The sequence below is a fragment of the Scomber scombrus genome, chromosome 8, assembly GCF_963691925.1.
Source record: "Scomber scombrus chromosome 8, fScoSco1.1, whole genome shotgun sequence".
Classification (NCBI taxonomy): Eukaryota; Metazoa; Chordata; class Actinopteri; order Scombriformes; family Scombridae; genus Scomber; species Scomber scombrus.
The window spans coordinates 27,012,223-27,030,369 of NC_084977.1; the positions used below are offsets into that span (position 1 = coordinate 27,012,223).

Below are 18,147 nucleotides of genomic sequence, written 5' to 3' on the forward strand. Positions count from 1 at the left end.
ATGTTTACAAACACCAACTGACAAATCCTGCATATTATATTTTAAACACCTTAATGCCCTGATTCTGTGTACAGAAAAAAGCTGTCTAGCAACTTCTTACCATAATACATGCAACAGTGTTTGTTTCTTTTAGAGCAACATCCTGCAACAGTCACATTGTTGCACATCCAGTACGATGTTATATTCATACTTTAGTGTTGCTGTAGCAAACAGGAACCCGCACAATGCTATCTCTGTTCTAAAACACTGGCTCCTGAGCTGGTCCCATGAGTCAGTTACACTTAATCAGACATTAAGTAATACAGGATTTTAAATTAACCAATGTAACCCGGCGACTGTAGACATTGACCGGTCAGGAAGTGAGTTTTGTAAGTCAGAAAAAAGAGTAATAGTTGGTTCACTGGCATTGATCAATGAGCTGTTACATCCCTGCAGATAGATGATGGTAGCTTCTTACTTTAAGGAATGTAAACATCTTACTTAACACGCTTTTATGTGATTAATCAAACAAACCTTGATGGCTGTTGCTGAGGAACAATATTTTACCTTCACTTTCTCCACCTAGCTTTTCAGATAGTCTGGGGATTCAGAGCGCTCCACCAAATCAATCACCTACCAGTTAAATTGCTTAATCATTGAAATCCTTTCACACAGTAGCCTAGGTTTGCTTAATTGCTGACAGAGTACAAACAAAGCTGTGGCCTTGTGAAATGAAAGGAGGAACCTCACCCAGTGTTTCTGTAGCAGCCTGTAATATTCATTGATGGAGCAGCTCTTATACATTATTATAGGTTTGGCCTGTGACATTACTCATACTGAAAAGATCAAACCGTGTACTGGTTCATCTTGTTGAGCCAACAAGTAAACTAACAATTAAGGATTAAACTAGTACATCCAGTGGAACAGTGATTCTCAGCAGACCAAACCAGTAACAGTCCGTGCAGTGTTTGGTAAATGGACAAAAGGTTGCGTTGTTGGCTGAATATTTTTTAGCAATGATGAGAAAAATCTGAAGGGTTACAGATTACACTGAGGGTGAACAACCGTAACTTTAAGTTATTCACACCTGGGACTGGGTTTCCGTCCTCCAAATCTTTAAGGTATGAACCGAAATAAATCGATAACTTCTCCCGTCAAACGATACCTACAATCGATCCTTTTTGCACCCAGAGCTACAAAATATGACTATTTGTATGGACTTGCTAATCAACTAATCAACACAAGTATTCTTCGATTTAATGCGACATGTGGTGCTGAAGTTTTGGTGAATTTGAGTTAGCGCGCTTAGCAGTTCAGCAGCCAAGATGCCACCTATACGCTCTAAAATGTGTCTACACTACACGCCTGTTACGCCAGATAAAAGCAAGTGCAGAAAATGTGCACGGCAGCCGAGTGTCCGAAGTTCCTTTAAAAAGTCCATTCATTGGGACGGCACTGACAAACGAGGCGAATAATGAAGCTGAAATGAAAATGAGGGGCAATAATGATTATGACTGACTTTTTAGGACCCTGTACGTCAAAATGAAAATCTAACGCAGCCACTGAAATGGACTACACTTATTTAACGCCTCTGAGTGCTTTTACACTACAAGCATTAACACACATCCTCACACACCGATGGCTGCAAACTACCACACAGGGTCACTGGCGCAATCATTGGGAGCAATTTGGGGTTTAGTATCTTCTCGCCCAAGGACAGTAATCTTTTGATTAGTGGACGGCCTGCTCTACCTCCGGAGCCACAGCCACCGCCCTGGATAACCGGTAGCAAAGATGTTATCTCACAAGGACTGTGCACAGTGTATGAACATGTGCATTTAGTTCAGCGTCCGTTCTCTCATCATTTTTGTTCAGCATAAAAGCAAAGTGGTTGATTTTGAACCAGAATTAAACAAATAAAACTTATTTCATGGATCTATTTTATCTTTAAACCTTATCTTGGATATATTTGTTTAAATAGTCTGGCCAAAGATGCAACCCGTCCGCTGCACAACGGCCACAACTGGAAAATACTCCAATGTGATTAGATTAATGTAAATGTCATGCATTGTTTCATGTTATCCAATGAATAATACTCTGTTGTGAATAGTTACATACACTTAACCATCCATAAACACTAAGATTGGTCGACTGATATCAATCTCTTTGTCACAAAAGCAGTAAATCCAATGAATAAATAATCATAAAATCACAATAGGATGATCTGATAGTATTAAATGCCACTTTCCATTAGATCCATTTATTTTTAAAATAGACAAAAGGTTAAAACTATGTTGTTGTGTCTGTGCTGCGGCCCATAGGGCATTAACTGGTTCTGCATTGTTCTCCTCTTCTAAAAACCAAGATAAATACAAAATCAGTCATAACACTATTGTGTTACTGGCAAAGGTGAGGGAGAAAAAAAGTATTACAAAAATAAAAAAATACTTTAGATTGTGAGCAAGTGCCAGGAAAATAAACCCACATACCCACAGGAAATGGGTTGAGGTTCCCAATGAATGCATCCTATCATTAAACACACAAAACAACACTAAGACTGATAAATACATCACTCATTATACTGTAAATCAGTCTCCGTAAATCTAAAGCATGCTGTGACTTTGACAGGGATGATAGGCGTGATTTTTGACTTCTTTAACATTCAGATATTATTGAACAACAATATTCAAAGATCAGCAGAGATGTAGAGTCAAAGGAAGGAAAAAAGTCCACCTCTCTCCTTTGACTTTGTATTGCGTAAAGAAAGGTGCCACCTTGTCACTTCTGTCTGCTAGCAAACAGAAATATGCCTAAAAGCTGCTGTGTGATGGGTGGTGGTGGTGTTGGGATGAACTAAGTTTTCATAAGCTGTGCCCTACTGAAAAACCGAGCCTCAGACAGATGTGGATACAGGCGTGTGTGCAGTGCGGTGGAAGAGACAGACTCGACCTGAGCAGCACAGGCGCCTGCAGCTCAAAAACCTCCCTAAAAAATGACACATATTCTTGGACACTGCTAAATCACAGTGAACACACATGAAAGTAAAAAAAGAAAAACAGCAGCTGTTTAATTGAAACATATGCTGTGTCTGGAATAGATGTTAGCATTCAGCTAAAATGCTAACTGTAAAAGCCTGAAAGGGGAAATGCATAAATTCACCATCAGTCATTAATAATGTTTCTATTTATTTATGGGGAAAAAAACATTCAATATCATTATTTTATGGTCCAGGAAAACATTTTATAGAATATGATGAATACATCATGCTTGAAGGTTGATTTTGGAGAAAAAATGTCATAAACACAGGTCAAAAATGTGTATCAGCGCTCAAAAAAAAGAATAAAAGATGCATTTTATGGACTTTTTTTTTTTTACAGATTTCAAAAATGTGTCACATTTGACCCTGATCAATACGTAAGGGTTAAAAGTGTCACGCCAGCCTGTCTACCTGATGCCAGCCTGTGGACCTGATGCCAGCCTGTCCATTCATGCATAGCATCTTAACCCTTAAATACAATTTTACCTTTTTTATATTTTTTACATTTGAGAGCTGTAAAAACACCCTACACACATTTATTTTAGTCTGACTTTTCCTAATGTGACACACAGTATACAAAAATAGGAATAAAATGCATCTTTTTTCAATTTTTGTGCAGCTGATACAACATTTTATATATGAAAAATGTACAAATTTGACCTGTGTTAAAATGGGGATTGTGAATGTTTTCCACAAGATTAATCAAACAGAAGGACTAATCAAGCATTTATTAATGACAGATGGGGAATAAATGAATGTGAATTGGTGTAGAGACTAATTATGAGTTAGTATATGAACAGTATGTAAAGGGTTAATGTAAAGGGTTTCAGCACATGCTATAAACCACCTCTGGTAGACAAACGGTGCTAAAATAACCCTTTGACTTGCGGATATTGTAGCTAGCTACAGACATTTTGTGTTCCCTTACATGGTTGCATATAATAGCGCCGATTGTTTTCCCCTCTGGTGTGCGTTGTTTTCAGAGTATGACACTTTGCGCTCTGTCTCTGTAAGGAACATATTAGTGCCACTTACACCATTTTTAATGAGGAAGGTTAAAAAGTGCAGATGGTGGACTATTAAGATGGTGCAAAGAGCCTGATACTGAGTGATGGAGTGTCCACACTGGCCATAACCTAAAAGAAAATGACATGTTTCTTTTCATGTTTTACCTGGCAGTATAGTAATGAACATTAAAATAAATTACTGATAATTAGAGCTGAACAATACGGAAACAAAAATTTAATTGTGATTATTTTGACTGAAATTGCAACTGCGCTATGGTTTGCGATATTAGAGGGAATGATCATTATTCTCATTGGAAGACACATTAAAATGATTATGGTGGGATTTTTGCAGGGATCTATACCAAACTAAGATGTTTTCTTAAGTCTGTAGAATATGATGTTTAGGCCTGGACATCTCTGCAGCCTGACAATATTTAACTTAATAAAAGTTTACACTGACACACATTTTTGCCTTGAACAAATAGCGTATAGCGCCTCCTGCGATAATATTTCGAGCAATTGTTCAACTCTACAATATTACAACAATGTGACTTTGTTGTAAACACCCCTCACAGCTGAAATCAGGCTTTTCATTTGTCCCCACACTCTCGTACCCCATTAATTTATAGGCCGACAGGTAATTACTCCGCACCAAAAGCCTACAAGTTCCACATGGTACCTTTGGGGAAATCACTAGCCTCAACAACGGCTCGGCAACAGACTAATGCATCACGACCAGGGTAATGCACTGAGTGGCATTACACACTAAGAGGCATTTAATAAAATGGGATGAGTTAATCACAGATGGAAAGAGTGCATGGAGAAGGGGTAGCCAAAAGAGTGAGTGGTAAAGACAAAGACTGCGACACAAAAGAGAGAGAGAGAGCAATAGACCGTTCTGTAGTCAGATGTCGTGGGTGCTGTTTTTGACTGATGTCAACGGCAACATGAGCACAGGCATGTCAAATAGATATCTACAGTAACAACATCCTGCAGCAGAGCTATAGGTGATTAAAAATTAACTATTCTGTTAATGGTGGGATAGGTTAGTTATTTATGATAGGATTTACTGCTTTATGATAGCAGATAAGTAGGGCTGCTGCAGCAATGTGTGATAATGATCCTGAATGAGACTGTAAAAAAAAGTGTTCAACAGGGCGAGATGCAGTGTTTTTGCATTGTTATGAATATTAGATGTTTATTTATATTAACAGAATACTCTTTGTCTCTCGCTTATTCCATCATTGAACACAGAGTACCAGAGGATTTTATACTGATTTTCTTTCCTCCAGGCAGCTATAGGTTTCTATTCAACTTGCAGAGACAGAAACATATTCAAGTTACAGGTCATGCATAAAAGTAAGCATTCAATAACCTCTAGTTTCAAATGACATATTCAGTATTATCATTGCTTGGTTATACAGTCGCAAGCAATAGCTAAGAAAACTCTTTCCTCTTAGCGCAGTCAAGCAATTTCCACAAAGTCCCACATCATTGATATCAAGCTTCACAGAGGACAAGTTTTACATTTGCTGTTCCTTTGGGAAATAACAATAATAATAATACTAGTACCACGATTATTATGAAAAAGAAAAACGTGGACTTTGTATTTTCTGGCATTAAAACAGCTGCTGCTGTTCAACAACCACATCTCAAGTCCCAGATGTCCTGAACACCAGAGTAGACTTTCATACCATATTGTACGGGCAAAGGGCCAATAACTGCCTGTAAGGTGGAAAATCAATAGAAGAAAAAAAAAAAAAAGCATATGATGTACCTTTTGAAGTGGTCAGAAAACAATGTGTACACTGTAATTTGTGACTTAACAATAAAAATAAGTGTTTCCCACAGACGTTTGTGAGACTGGTGGTTGGACCTCAATCTGACCCTCTAGGGATTCTTTTTGTACATTTTTAAGTCAAATGCATCATTCTGGTGCACTCAGAGCGCAAAATTAAGAGGTTATATCAATAAAAAGAACTAAAAAAACAATGATGTAGTAATTTAACTACTGGGTGTATACACATGAATGGTGATGACACAACCACAAAGCATGGGTAATAAATTTTACCAGCTCATAAATGTTTCAAACAAACCATCAAAAGAATACTTAATGCTCATATTTCAGCTCTGAAACAAATAAAGTAGACGTGATTATCTAAGTTCAACTAGTTCATTACTTAGGAACATATAAAATATTGTTAGATTTTGACATTTTTCAGTAAATATATTGTTCTACATTGTTTCAAGTTTGTGTTGTTTTTCTTCAAATAACTAAACTACAAATAGGCCACACTCTATATAATTAATAGGAAAAGCTGGAAATACAGGAGCATGCACCAAATGTCAGGACAAGATGTTATAAAGGGTTTTTCCTAGTCTGTGCTGCAGTCTGTCCTGTATTTAGTCTTTTGTGATGTTAATGCACATGACAGACATGATATAAACGCTGCTGATGGAAGAGGACTGACATGAAAAGCCTGCCACACTGCCCCTGCCCATCTGTACTAATTTAGCCATGCCCAATGAGACTCACCCACATGAAACCTCCTCCTCTCTTTCTCTTTCTAAATGTAGACCAATGTCACCAGAAGTGAACTGATAAGCGGTGGCTGTGTGAGTGATAAGCAGCGCCGTGTTACCTACCAGTTGATACCAAGGTGACACTAAAACACCCCCCTCACCCTTCCCCATCGCCCAAAACAAACTTTTTTCATTAGGCCATTTGAATTAAGATGCATTTTAATTACACTTTTAATTAACCAGGCAGGTCAAGCTATATGGGATGAGTCAAATTAAGTGTGCTATCTCAAATTAGGAGCAACTTGGAAGAAAAGTGAGGTTAAAAATAAATCTCTAAAAGCAGATTTTGTACAAACTTGGTAATTATGAAGCTCGAGCAGGAGCTGAACTCTTAACACAACCAGAAGCACAGGGAGCATTCAAGGACTAGGACATAAGGGAGTTTAGACACACCTTACAATTCATAAACTCACTGAGGTGCTGCGATGACATCAACAGTTTTAACCAATGTATGGCTTGAATGAATTAGTGCATTCACATGGGGCAAGCCCTGGTCTCTCACACACACGCACACGCACACACACACACACACACACACACACACACACACACACATTTATACTGTATGTCAGTGCAAGTTGTTACCCAAACTGTGAACTCTACTTTGAGAATCATGTTTGTTTTTTTTACTCCTGCCTGGCTGAATTACACTGCCCTCCCATCTGTTACTTAATTCAATATAAAATTGTACTAATAACATTGAAATCTCTACCTGATCTCCACTTTACATTTCTGAACTCCTCACACTTTATCCTGCACTGAGACCCCTCAGATCTGAAAATCATGTTGTTACATGTTCCAAGGAAGGTCCAAGCTTACAGCTCAAAGTACACAATGCTTTTACTGATGTAGCCCCAACGCTGTGGAACAAACTCCCCCCTCAGTATCAGGTCAGGTGAGTTGGTACCATACTGTTCATATTCTACAGCCTCACATGTTCCTGGGTCTAAAATTCCCCCTCATAAAAAGTGTCTACACCACGTTTTGAACCACAAATCTATTTAAAATGCATCAATAGTCAATCTGACTCATGAATAAATGGGTCATTAAACCTTGATTGATGTTTCAGAGAGCAGAGAGGTTTTTTTAGGTTTTACACAACACAACTCCAACTATCACACAGTACCATCTCCTATTTTACCTAAAACATGAAAATATAACATAGCAATAATTATTTAAATGTTATTTTATTGAAACTGAACAAAAAGCCATGTCAGTAGATATGGGTAAAATTGGACCTTCAATGGAAAAGAATCTTTAGAACCTTTACAAAAGTATAACATTTTAAAATATGTTCATTTTGTGCATTTTTGGCCACTTGATGCAAATTAATGTAATGTTATAATCATTATTGTTTGTAATCAGAAGTTAGCCCCCTAAAAAAGCCTGTATTATGTGTCACTGCTGCATGACTGAAAGCAAAAGCAAAGATCACTCTTCCTTTCAGCAGTCACATGGGTAATTCAAACCTCAATGCTCCTGCTATGCACCGTTGACTCACTCTCTGCACTGGCAACACGAGTTAAAATCACCATCAGACTCTTCTTTTTCTTTTTCTTTTTTTACACGACATATATGAGATATACTGGACTATCACTGTCATTGTAACCTCTCTTTTTCTCTACTAAAGCCTCTGTCTATCACTGTGTCACCCTACAGCCATGTTTGTAGACAAACAACAGGTAATTACGGCCAATACAGGATGCTCTCTAAAGCATATTTATTCAACCGGAGACAGTTGAAAGAAAGTTTAGCCCAATTTATTTTCTTTTTGCAAATATTTAGAATCAGACATGAATCAAAACGACGCTGAGCCAATTAAAATGTCATCAAAGTAAGCGATGTGCTGCAGAGTGAAGACAACTCTTGACATGAATAAATGAGGCTGCCTAAAAAATAAAAAATAAAAGACAAAGTAATTGTGTAAAGTAAAGTAGGGTGTGGTTAGAGTTGCAATAGCCTCTAGGTTTAGGTGAGGTTGTGAGCTTACAGAGTTTGACTAAAGCTACGTTGTTAGCCAGTGAGCCTCAGACTCAGACAATGTTTATGCAGTTAAAACACAAATCAGCTTTGGTTATAATACTAACAAACTTCAAGTTAAAGCTCAAACCTCAGGGATGTTGCAGAGGTTGTGAAGGTTTAGTTTATATTTGCACATGTTAGAAATATGCAACAAAAAACGAGACAAATACTGACAGAATAATATGCAATTCAAGTGTAAGTGTAAGTGCACATAGTTTTAAAGCCTCTATCTAAACAACAAAATGTTAAAATCAACTTAAAGCAACTTAAAGCTCAAACTTCAGGGATGTCATTACTTATCTGCATTGATTAATGGGAGCTAGCTGTGAAAGTTTAGTTTAGTTTGGTTTAGTTTATATTTGCATATGTTTAAAAATATGCACCCAAAAAAAAAGACAAATAATGACAAGATAATATACAATGCAAGTGTAAGTGTAAGTGCATATAGTTTTAAAGCCTCCACCTAAACAACAAAATGTTAAAATCAACTTAAAGCAACTTAAAGCTCAAACCTCAGGGATGTTGCTGAGGTCTGCACTTAGCATTACTTATCGGCAGCTAGCTGTGAAGGTTGCTAACACGTTTAGTTTAGTTTATATTTTATATACCAAAAAAAAAAAAAAAAAAAAAAGACAAATACTGACAAGATAATATACAATGCAAGTGTAAGTGCAAGTGCAAGTGCAAGTGCAGTGCTTGCAGTTAAAAGCCTCCACCTAAAACAAAATGTAACCATATTATTCACCTCCACCTGGCTGTCATCACACACAACAATGTTTTGGACACACAGCTAACTATTAGTGGAAATGCTGTGTTAGCTAGCGAGATGTTACCCCCTGTTAAAGTTCATGCACCTCTCCTAAAAGCTAAGGAAATCATTATATTATGTTGCTGCTGTTCTGAGAAAATGTGTGCCAGCATTATGAGAAAAAGGTAGTAAGAGATATTATTTACCAGCTGCTGTCGTATCCACCGTAGCATCCTTGCAAAAAAAACTAACAAAACACACAACACCAATATTATCCAAGTAGCCTTGAACAGTCGCTAGCCAGCCAGCGCTAGCAACTAGCTACTCTATAACAAAAACAGTCCCGAAACATAAATATCTTCCCCTCTCCCAACGAAGGCAGCTCTTCTCGGTTGCATTACGCGACACATTCATGCAGTGTAGTTGTGCAAAAGATTAAATCCAGCTGTTCCCATTCCGCGGTAATGTCCACACAAAAATGATCCACGGTAACGGAGAGGAAAAAAAAGTGACAGACGGCTGGTTAAAAAAGAAAGAAGTCCCAGCTACAGCTACATCTCTGCTCTGCCACGATAGGCTTCCTCCTGCCCGCACACAGCCGACATGGGCTGCTCTCTGCCGGCCTCGCGACGCCCCCTGCCGGCCGGTCTGTCTGCCGCACTCATAGATAGATAGATAGATAGATAGATAGATAGATAGATAGATAGATAGATAGATAGATAGATAGATAGATAGATATATAGATAGATAGATAGATAGATAGATAGATAGATAGATAGATAGATAGATAGATAGATAGATAGATAGATAGATAGATAGATAGATAGATAGAACATTGCACACTTGTATATTAGGAATTTATGTATATTGTACACAATAGATTATTTTAGAGATTGTTTATATTGTTTTTTAATCACTTCACCATTACAATGCTATATAAACATTACAATTATATATAAAGTATTTACTTTACTTGTGTCTAATTATTTATAATACGAAACAGGTGTTTCCGGTCATAGATAGAGTGTGTGAGAGTGTGTTGGGAGGGTGTTAATCATTCATCTTACTGGGAAATATAAGTGTTGTCTTTTACTGGTTTTAAGGGCTGCATTACAGTAATATGATGTCATTTTCTGGCTTTACCCATGTTGTCATTATATCCACATTACTGCTGATTAGTCATTGTATTTTGTGAATATGATCATATTAATCTTTGTCAAAAATGAGTCAAATCAAGTATGTTTCAACACATGTTTTTAGTGTCAATGTGCCTCTTTTTGTCATTATACTTCCACTGCAGTTCAACAGAGAGACACAAAGAGTGAATTTGATGCTAAAAGACTGTAAATATAGCAGATATCCACTTGATATGAATAATTCAGGCTGAGTTTCATACAAACTTCACATAAGCTTTTAAACTGATTGATTTAACTACTTTTAATCCAATTTATTACAATTTCCTTTAAGCTAAGTCTCTACTTCAGTAAAGAATGAAGACACGCATTTTAATAAAGTATTCTTACATAATGGGTAGCTGCTATCACAATACTTCCTCAGTTACTTCATATTCCTAATAGAGGCCTATAGCTCATTCATGTCCTGCAAAGGGCGTCTTAGCAACTTAATCCGGGCATGGCTAAGTATATCTGCAGTGTCAGTGATCATTAAATTACGATCAATAAAACAATATGTAATAATATGTAAATATGTATGTTTTTCTTCCTCATAGTGTTTTGAACAGCCATGATCTCATATCACATGATAAATATAAATAATGCAGTGGGGATATTAAATTGCTGACTGTATTGCTTACTTAGGCTTATAATACAGTATACACCAAATAGTGATAATGCAGGGCCCTGAGTTATATCTAGATTGCATACTAGGCACTTTTAAAACTAGTGACTACTCTTTGACATGGAGCCAACAGAGTGGAGACTTAAAGTAGATTTGCTTACTCCAAAGTGTGTTTTTAGACATCACAAGCCACAGAGAGTTTGTTTGTGCTCTCCTGGGGCAAGTCCTCACCAAACATGGGCTGGAAAAATGTGTCCTTTAAACCTTTATTCATGGTCTCTTGCTCATAAGACATCTCATTTAATTTGATTGATTGTGTGGTTCCTCTTTGAATGGAACATTGCAAACATAGCCACATAGATCAAGACATATAGCAGTTACACAAATGAGAATATTTTAGGTGGATGTATCATGTGTTTGGCTTTTCTTTTTTCTTCCTTTCTTCTAATTTTCTTAGTGATGCTATTCACTTCTCCTGTTGTTCCAGGATTTCTCTTGTAAGGCATCTCACATAAAGTGAAGTCATCCTTGTATTAGTGCCTCTGTCCCAGTGATTAATCCATTCCTGTCTCCTCCTTGGAGGCTTGGCTGCAGTATAGCACTCAGTCAATAACGTATAGACGATGAACAATGCCACACAGTGAGACACCAAAATGTGAGTATATGGAACATTTGGTGGGAGTGTGTGCTAAATTAATTCAATATGCTGTACAGGATTGGAAATACTGAAGAGTCGCTCCAATCAATGGCAAGAAGCAAATGGCAAATGATAATGATTCAATTTAATCAATGTATTCCAGTAGCTATATTTGGAGCTGAATAGCTGCAGCTGACCAGCAGTGAAGTGTTTCTCTCTCTCTCTCTCTCTCTCTCTCTCTCTCGCTCTCTCTCTCTCTCTCTCTCTCTCTCTCTCTCTCTCTCTCTCTCTCTCTCTCTCTCTCTCTCTCTCTCTCTCTCTCTCTCTCTCTCTCTCTCTCTCTCCCTCTCTCTCTTTCTGTCTCTTTCTCCCTCTCTCTCTCTCCTCCTGCCCTCCTAAATGAAAGAATGAAACATATGAATGTATTTGCATCTTTTTGCATACTGCCCAATACTCTCATGTTAGTTCCTTAAGGTGCTTATATGACTCAACTCTCACTTTAAGCAGTCTTTTTTTTGTCTTTTTTTTAAATGCCTGTGATAATGCTGCAAACCAATTTCCCCACAGGGGGACTACTATTGCAAGAAACCCCCTACTGGTCTCTCCATCATGAAAGTGTTTTTTTAAAAATAGGGGAAAAAATACAGTGAAGCTAAACTAAAAGCCACCAACATGCATTTATATCCAGGATTAAGTCAGCTTTAGGCCACACTATGAGTCAGCAGAGTAAGGAACTGACTGTGACACAGTACTTGCAACATCTTGGGTTCAAGTCCCACTAATATATCATGCACAATAGTCAGTGTCACGTGCCCTTTTCTGTTTTTTCTTTTTCTGTATATCCAGTAAAAGCAGAAATGTCATAAACTCATCTTAAAAAGACAGCTTTACTCTGCAAATCCTGTGGGTAATCCGCTATCTGTCTGTGTTTGTATGTGAGCTCTGAGCCCAGTGGTTCCACCCATGTGACTGTCAGGGTAATCTCTAGGTTACACTGGCTTACATAACGCCGCTGCAGCAGCAACATCTGGGAGCTCCCACTGCACAGCTGGATAGGATACAGTATGTAAGCCTTTCATGTGAAAGTCAGCGAGATGCTGTCGGTGTTAAAATGTTAACTTTTTTAGGCACCAAGAAAATCAATAAGGTTTGCATAAGGGAGAAGTGATGTTTTGACTAAAGCAGAAGTAATTTCATATACTTTAGGCTTCATGAAGCAAAGATCTAATCATGTCTATGGCCATGAATTGTTGAAATGCTTTATATGCTTAATGCATATCTTTGTGCCTCAGACAGGAGAGAGCAGACCAGTGATCCATAATGCCCTTGATGTCTGTCACGGAAATGGATGGCAAGGTACCAGATAATGTCCGGCTGCCTTTCCTGGTTTTTATTGAATTTAATTTCACTTATACTGTAGGCTTATGATTGCTTGTCATATTAAGTGCTGCAGACTAACAGGTTGAAATCACTGCACTGCATGGTTAAAGGTATTAGTCATTCATACAGCATGTGTCCTACACATGAGACGACACCATTTTTTATTTGTCATGTTAAATATAAGATTTTGCACCATTTTCACTTCGGCTGGATGATAGTTACTACTAATTTTTTACAGCTTATGACCAAAAAGGTAAAGGCAATTATCATTAATTTAATTCAATCTAGAAAAAACATCTATGCTACACATATATCAACATTCACACACAATGTTTAGTCATAGTAGCATATGGATGCATTGCAGAGCACTAATTTTGACCTACTTTTAATTAAAAACACCTATTATACATCACCTTACTGGTAGTCCCTGCATTTTTCAAATTTCCAAACCATAAGTTCTGGGAAAAGAGGAGCAACGACTAATTACTGACAAAACATCCTAATCTCTGAAATATATTGCTGAATCTTACAGAGGTGCACCGCAACAGGAACTGTGGTCCTCTGATGTGATTTGAAATTACACCTGTCAGTTTTAATCAGTTAAATCAGATCTGCTCTCAGTATAATATAACCCACAAGCTTCTTCCACTAGCTCACATGTGAGGCAAGTGTTGGCTCTTGAAACACCAAAATTATGTCCATCCTTTTTTCAATATAGATTTTGGCATGCAATTAAAGGCAAATAGAGGCTGTCCTGGAAGAAAAATATAACGCATGACTCTCCTCTTCTCTCCTCTCCTGGTCAGTATTGGACTGAGTTAATCCATCAGGCCTGTTTAACCATGCTGTGGCTGATCCTCTTGGTAAATACACCAGCGCTAAGTGGCTTTCAATCATTACCACCAAGTATCCCTAATAGTACTAATAGGCTTAGGACAAGTTCTCCCTCTCAGCCTCTCTGCCTAGACTCCTGCTCTCTGCGTAACGGTTGCTTGCTCAGACTTTGGCTACCACTTTAATGTGTGTGTATTAGTACATGTCTTGTTGCATTAGTATGAATAGCTATCTCTCTCTTTGAGGCCCAGAGAAGAGCTGAAATGGTCGCCTTACCTCTTACTGAAATAGAAAATTAATAGATTGGCTTTTAAACTGGATGATGGAATCAATAGCAATTGGCCATTAGTCTCTGCAATAAATAAACAAATACTGCTTTCAAATTTAGGATCAAGTGGTTTTACTTTCTATATGTTAAACTATATCTTAAAGTTAATTCTTGATATTGTGTTGCAGCAATATCATTAATTGTAAACTCATTGGTCTATTTTTAAAATAGAGATCTGATGTGTGGTGTGAGTCTCCCTCTTGAGGACAAACTGGGGTGTTACAACTATAAGATGCAATTTACAGTGATGCAATTTGTAAAATGCACATTATGTATTAAAAGCACGATGTTGCATTTCAAAAACTCAAAGACCTCTGAGACGTGTGCCACAGTGTGTGTGTGTGTGTGTGTGTGTGTGTGTGTGTGTGTGTGTGTGTGTGTGTGTGTGTGTGTGTGACTCTAGCTTCTAATCAGCTACTTAAGATGCCTGAAGGCAGTTGGTCACAACTGGGTGAATCACTGCAACTCGACTATTGTGCGTCCATGTTGTCTAAGTATATGTGTGTTTGTATGAGAGTGCGTGTGTTTGTATGAGAGTGCGTGCATGTGTGTGTGTGTGTGTGTGTGTGTGTGTGGCCATGTGGGTGGTATCGGGTTTCCGAGGGAGCTACTAATTCTTCACCTAACACCCTGACCTCCTTAGTCTGTGACCTGGAGAGACCATGGAAAGGCAGCTCTTCATCCACTTCATTGGACCTAGTCAAATCGTGTGTCTACCTGTGTATGTGTGTGTGTGTGTGTGTGTGTGTGTGTGTGTGTGTGTGTGTGTGTGTGTGTGTGTATTTCAAATGGATCACTGTTGAATGAACCTGAATCTTTATAAATAATCCACATACAGTGCAGAAGGTTCTTCCTTTCACTGAGAAGAGGTGTCAGCAGAATAAAGGCAGTACAGTATTTTCTCTGAAACTAAAACGCTGAAAGGAAAGTGTGGTATCTTTCCTTAAATGTATGTTCAATTATGAGAAAGTAGAAGTGGAGGAAAGGAGAGAAGGAAAAAGAAATTAGAGGAAGAGAGTTTTTCTTTCAACTAAAACAACAACTAAATTAAACAACTAAAGTACACTTTTCAAACTTTTCTCTCCTGAAGCCAATGACCTTTTGTTAAGTCTGTTGGTTCATGTTGCAATTAAAGCTGCATTGTGAAGCTTATTTAATATACCTTTGCTCATCTCCTCTTCCTTAATTCTTTCCATTTTTGCAGTACCTATAAGCCATGTGGTGTTAGATGACTAAACTGCACACTTGTGTATTTTTCTTCCTGGGGTATGCTGGGGTGGATGTGGTGACAAGCTTCAGCCATCATGGGTGAGTCCAGCTTTCTATACATGCTGGCAGCTGTTTGAAAGACTCAGAAATTGTTTGGGCCATGTAAGGTGAATCTGTAGAATCTTAATGGTGCATTTTTTGTGTGTGCAAACAACCCCTATTTAATGTTTCATATCTGATAAGATGTGTTTAATTTTACAGCGGTTTGGTCATCACCTGTGCATCTCCAATCACAGCTCTTATTCTCATGTTCTCAAGATTCTCAGTGGTACATTTTGTTATTCGCCAAATAGATACTAAATCCAAGAGGTGACTCATTGAAGTTAAGTTCTGTAATGACAGTGCAATGTGGCAGCTGCTGCACTTCAGCCACCCACAGAGCTCCTAAACTGTCAGAAAGTTGCCTCTTGAGTGAGATGATGAAGGTATGTGTGTGTGTGGGAAGGGGCTGTCTCTAAATTTTCTACCTTACCGATTTGCTTCATTTATACCAGGACAAGTGGCTGCTTGAAAATGCAAACGCTTGCCGCTCCATCATCCTGACAAACACAAACATACACTTTCTTTTTTTTTCTTCTTTTTTTTTAGAGGTTTGGTTAGGAAGGGTATGGATGAAATCTTGCCTATAGAGTTAGTTCAATTCTTTATCTCACAGATACAGATCGAATAGTTATAATAAGAATTTATATGTTTATAATTTTGGACACATTCATTAGTTTAGAACTTGATGTGATTTAATTTGATCAGAAAAAAATGAAACAAACTTGCTATTAACTGTCTGTAAATGCATGTACTAACACTTCTCCTTTTTTAAAACCAAAACTACTTTGATTTCTTGACTTGAGAGCACATATTCTACCTTGTGGTTTTTCAGGGTAATCTTAAATAGTTTTCCATTGACAAAGGGAAAGGTCACTTATGTAGCTAGGCTGTTTTTTTGAATGACATTTGCTCCAGTCATTTCTGTCATGTAAAGGTGAGAAAACTGTAGTGTGTACTTTTTGCCCTGTAGTGTTTTGGTCACTGAACTCTCACCTTATCATCTTTTTTTGATACGTGCCAGGAAAGGCGTAGTTTTTTCACATTCAAAAACACACAGGCAATCTTGGAGGACAGGCGCAGGTTTGATGGGTTTAGAAGGAACCTACATACATGAAGGTGTTTATAATTCACTTTGATAAAAGCAAATGTTCAAAAGTCCAAAGCTGACCACATTCACCCTCTTATTGATGAGGTGTGTGTTTGTATGAAGTAACTGCGGTAACCCCGTAGTTCACAACATGCGTCTGCCTGTGTGACTGCATGTGCATGTGTGTTTGACGTTGCCATAGTAATGCTGGCCCCTGCTGACCTTGGCCTTTCAGGCCCCTATCCTCTCTTTCTCTCTTTCTCTCTTCCTCTCGGCTCATGACTGACTGAACGGCAGCTGGTTTGGACTGGTGTGTATCTATGAGTTCAGACATGTTCAGAAGCAACTGGTTTGTTTTAGCAGATGGATAGCTTAGCACTAAGTTGTTTTTTGCTTAGCAGGTGGTGGAAGAGGTTTTCAGAACTTTTACAGAAGCCAAAGTAGCAAGAGCACTCTGTAAAAACACTCCATTAGGAGAAAAAAACATGCATTTAAAACATTACCAAATGTTACAAAGATTACAGAGGGATTACAGAGGCAAAATGCAGCAATTTTCATATGGCTTTGTCATGATCTTTTTAGTGCTTCCCAGTATGAGGAGAGCTACAGATATACTTTCTGACTGCAGAACAACTGGAACAATTTTGAAACAGTTTGGTTCTTGCTATTAGAGTCAACTGAAAGTAAAACCTGTGTGTGCATGATACAATGGCCAGCCAGGTCACAGGTGTGCATGCACCAATGTACATATTTATGTGAATGTTATCAGGAAAACCTCTGGTTGAACTCACGGTGGATTGCGCAGATCCTAACTGAGACGGCAGGTGGGTATACGAGTGCATGTGTTTGTGTAAAGGACTTAGCCAGCATCAGTCATCAATCATGCCTGTTGGGCAAGACTGGTAGCATTTTCTGTCTCTATCTTCATCACAATATGGCTTTTATGATCGAATAATGATTGAAATGAACAAAATACATACGTTTCATGGTGTAGCCGAAGATCAAGGCTACAGTATTGCTCATGTAGACTCAGCGCATATCAAACATCCTCTCTACTTTGCAGCCTTCACGCCTGAGGCAGTAAACCTGTCTGTCCATCAGCGATTATAAGCCTTCTAATAGTTCACTCTGTTTAAATGACAGGCCTTTCATCTGTCTGTCTGCCCTCTCCTGCTACATGACTTTAATGGCCCTGACATCATGTAAGCCGCAGCAGCTGGCTGTTTGTGTGCATGTGTGTGTGTGTGTGTGTGTGGCTGTAGGTGAACAGGGAGTTGTTGGTACCTGCATGGTGGTGTGGCTCTAATCCATGTTTGTTCTGCTCCAGCACCAGGAGAGAATGTCCCACACACACACACACATACAGCACACCTGCAGGCCTCACACACACACACACA

At 38.3% G+C, this 18,147-nt stretch overlaps 1 protein-coding gene across 1 annotated transcript in view; it reads right to left on the reverse strand.

Annotated features, from left to right (window-relative positions):
* Nucleotides 1-9,913, reverse strand: part of atp11b (ATPase phospholipid transporting 11B) — a 54,231-nt gene extending 44,318 nt beyond the window's left edge. The window contains exon 1 of the mRNA XM_062423489.1: nt 9,583-9,913. Within this exon, the coding sequence (XP_062279473.1) occupies nt 9,583-9,609 (27 nt within the window). The 5' untranslated portion in view covers nt 9,610-9,913. The remainder of the gene's footprint in view (nt 1-9,582) is intronic.
* Between the last annotated feature and the right edge of the window lie 8,234 nt (nt 9,914-18,147).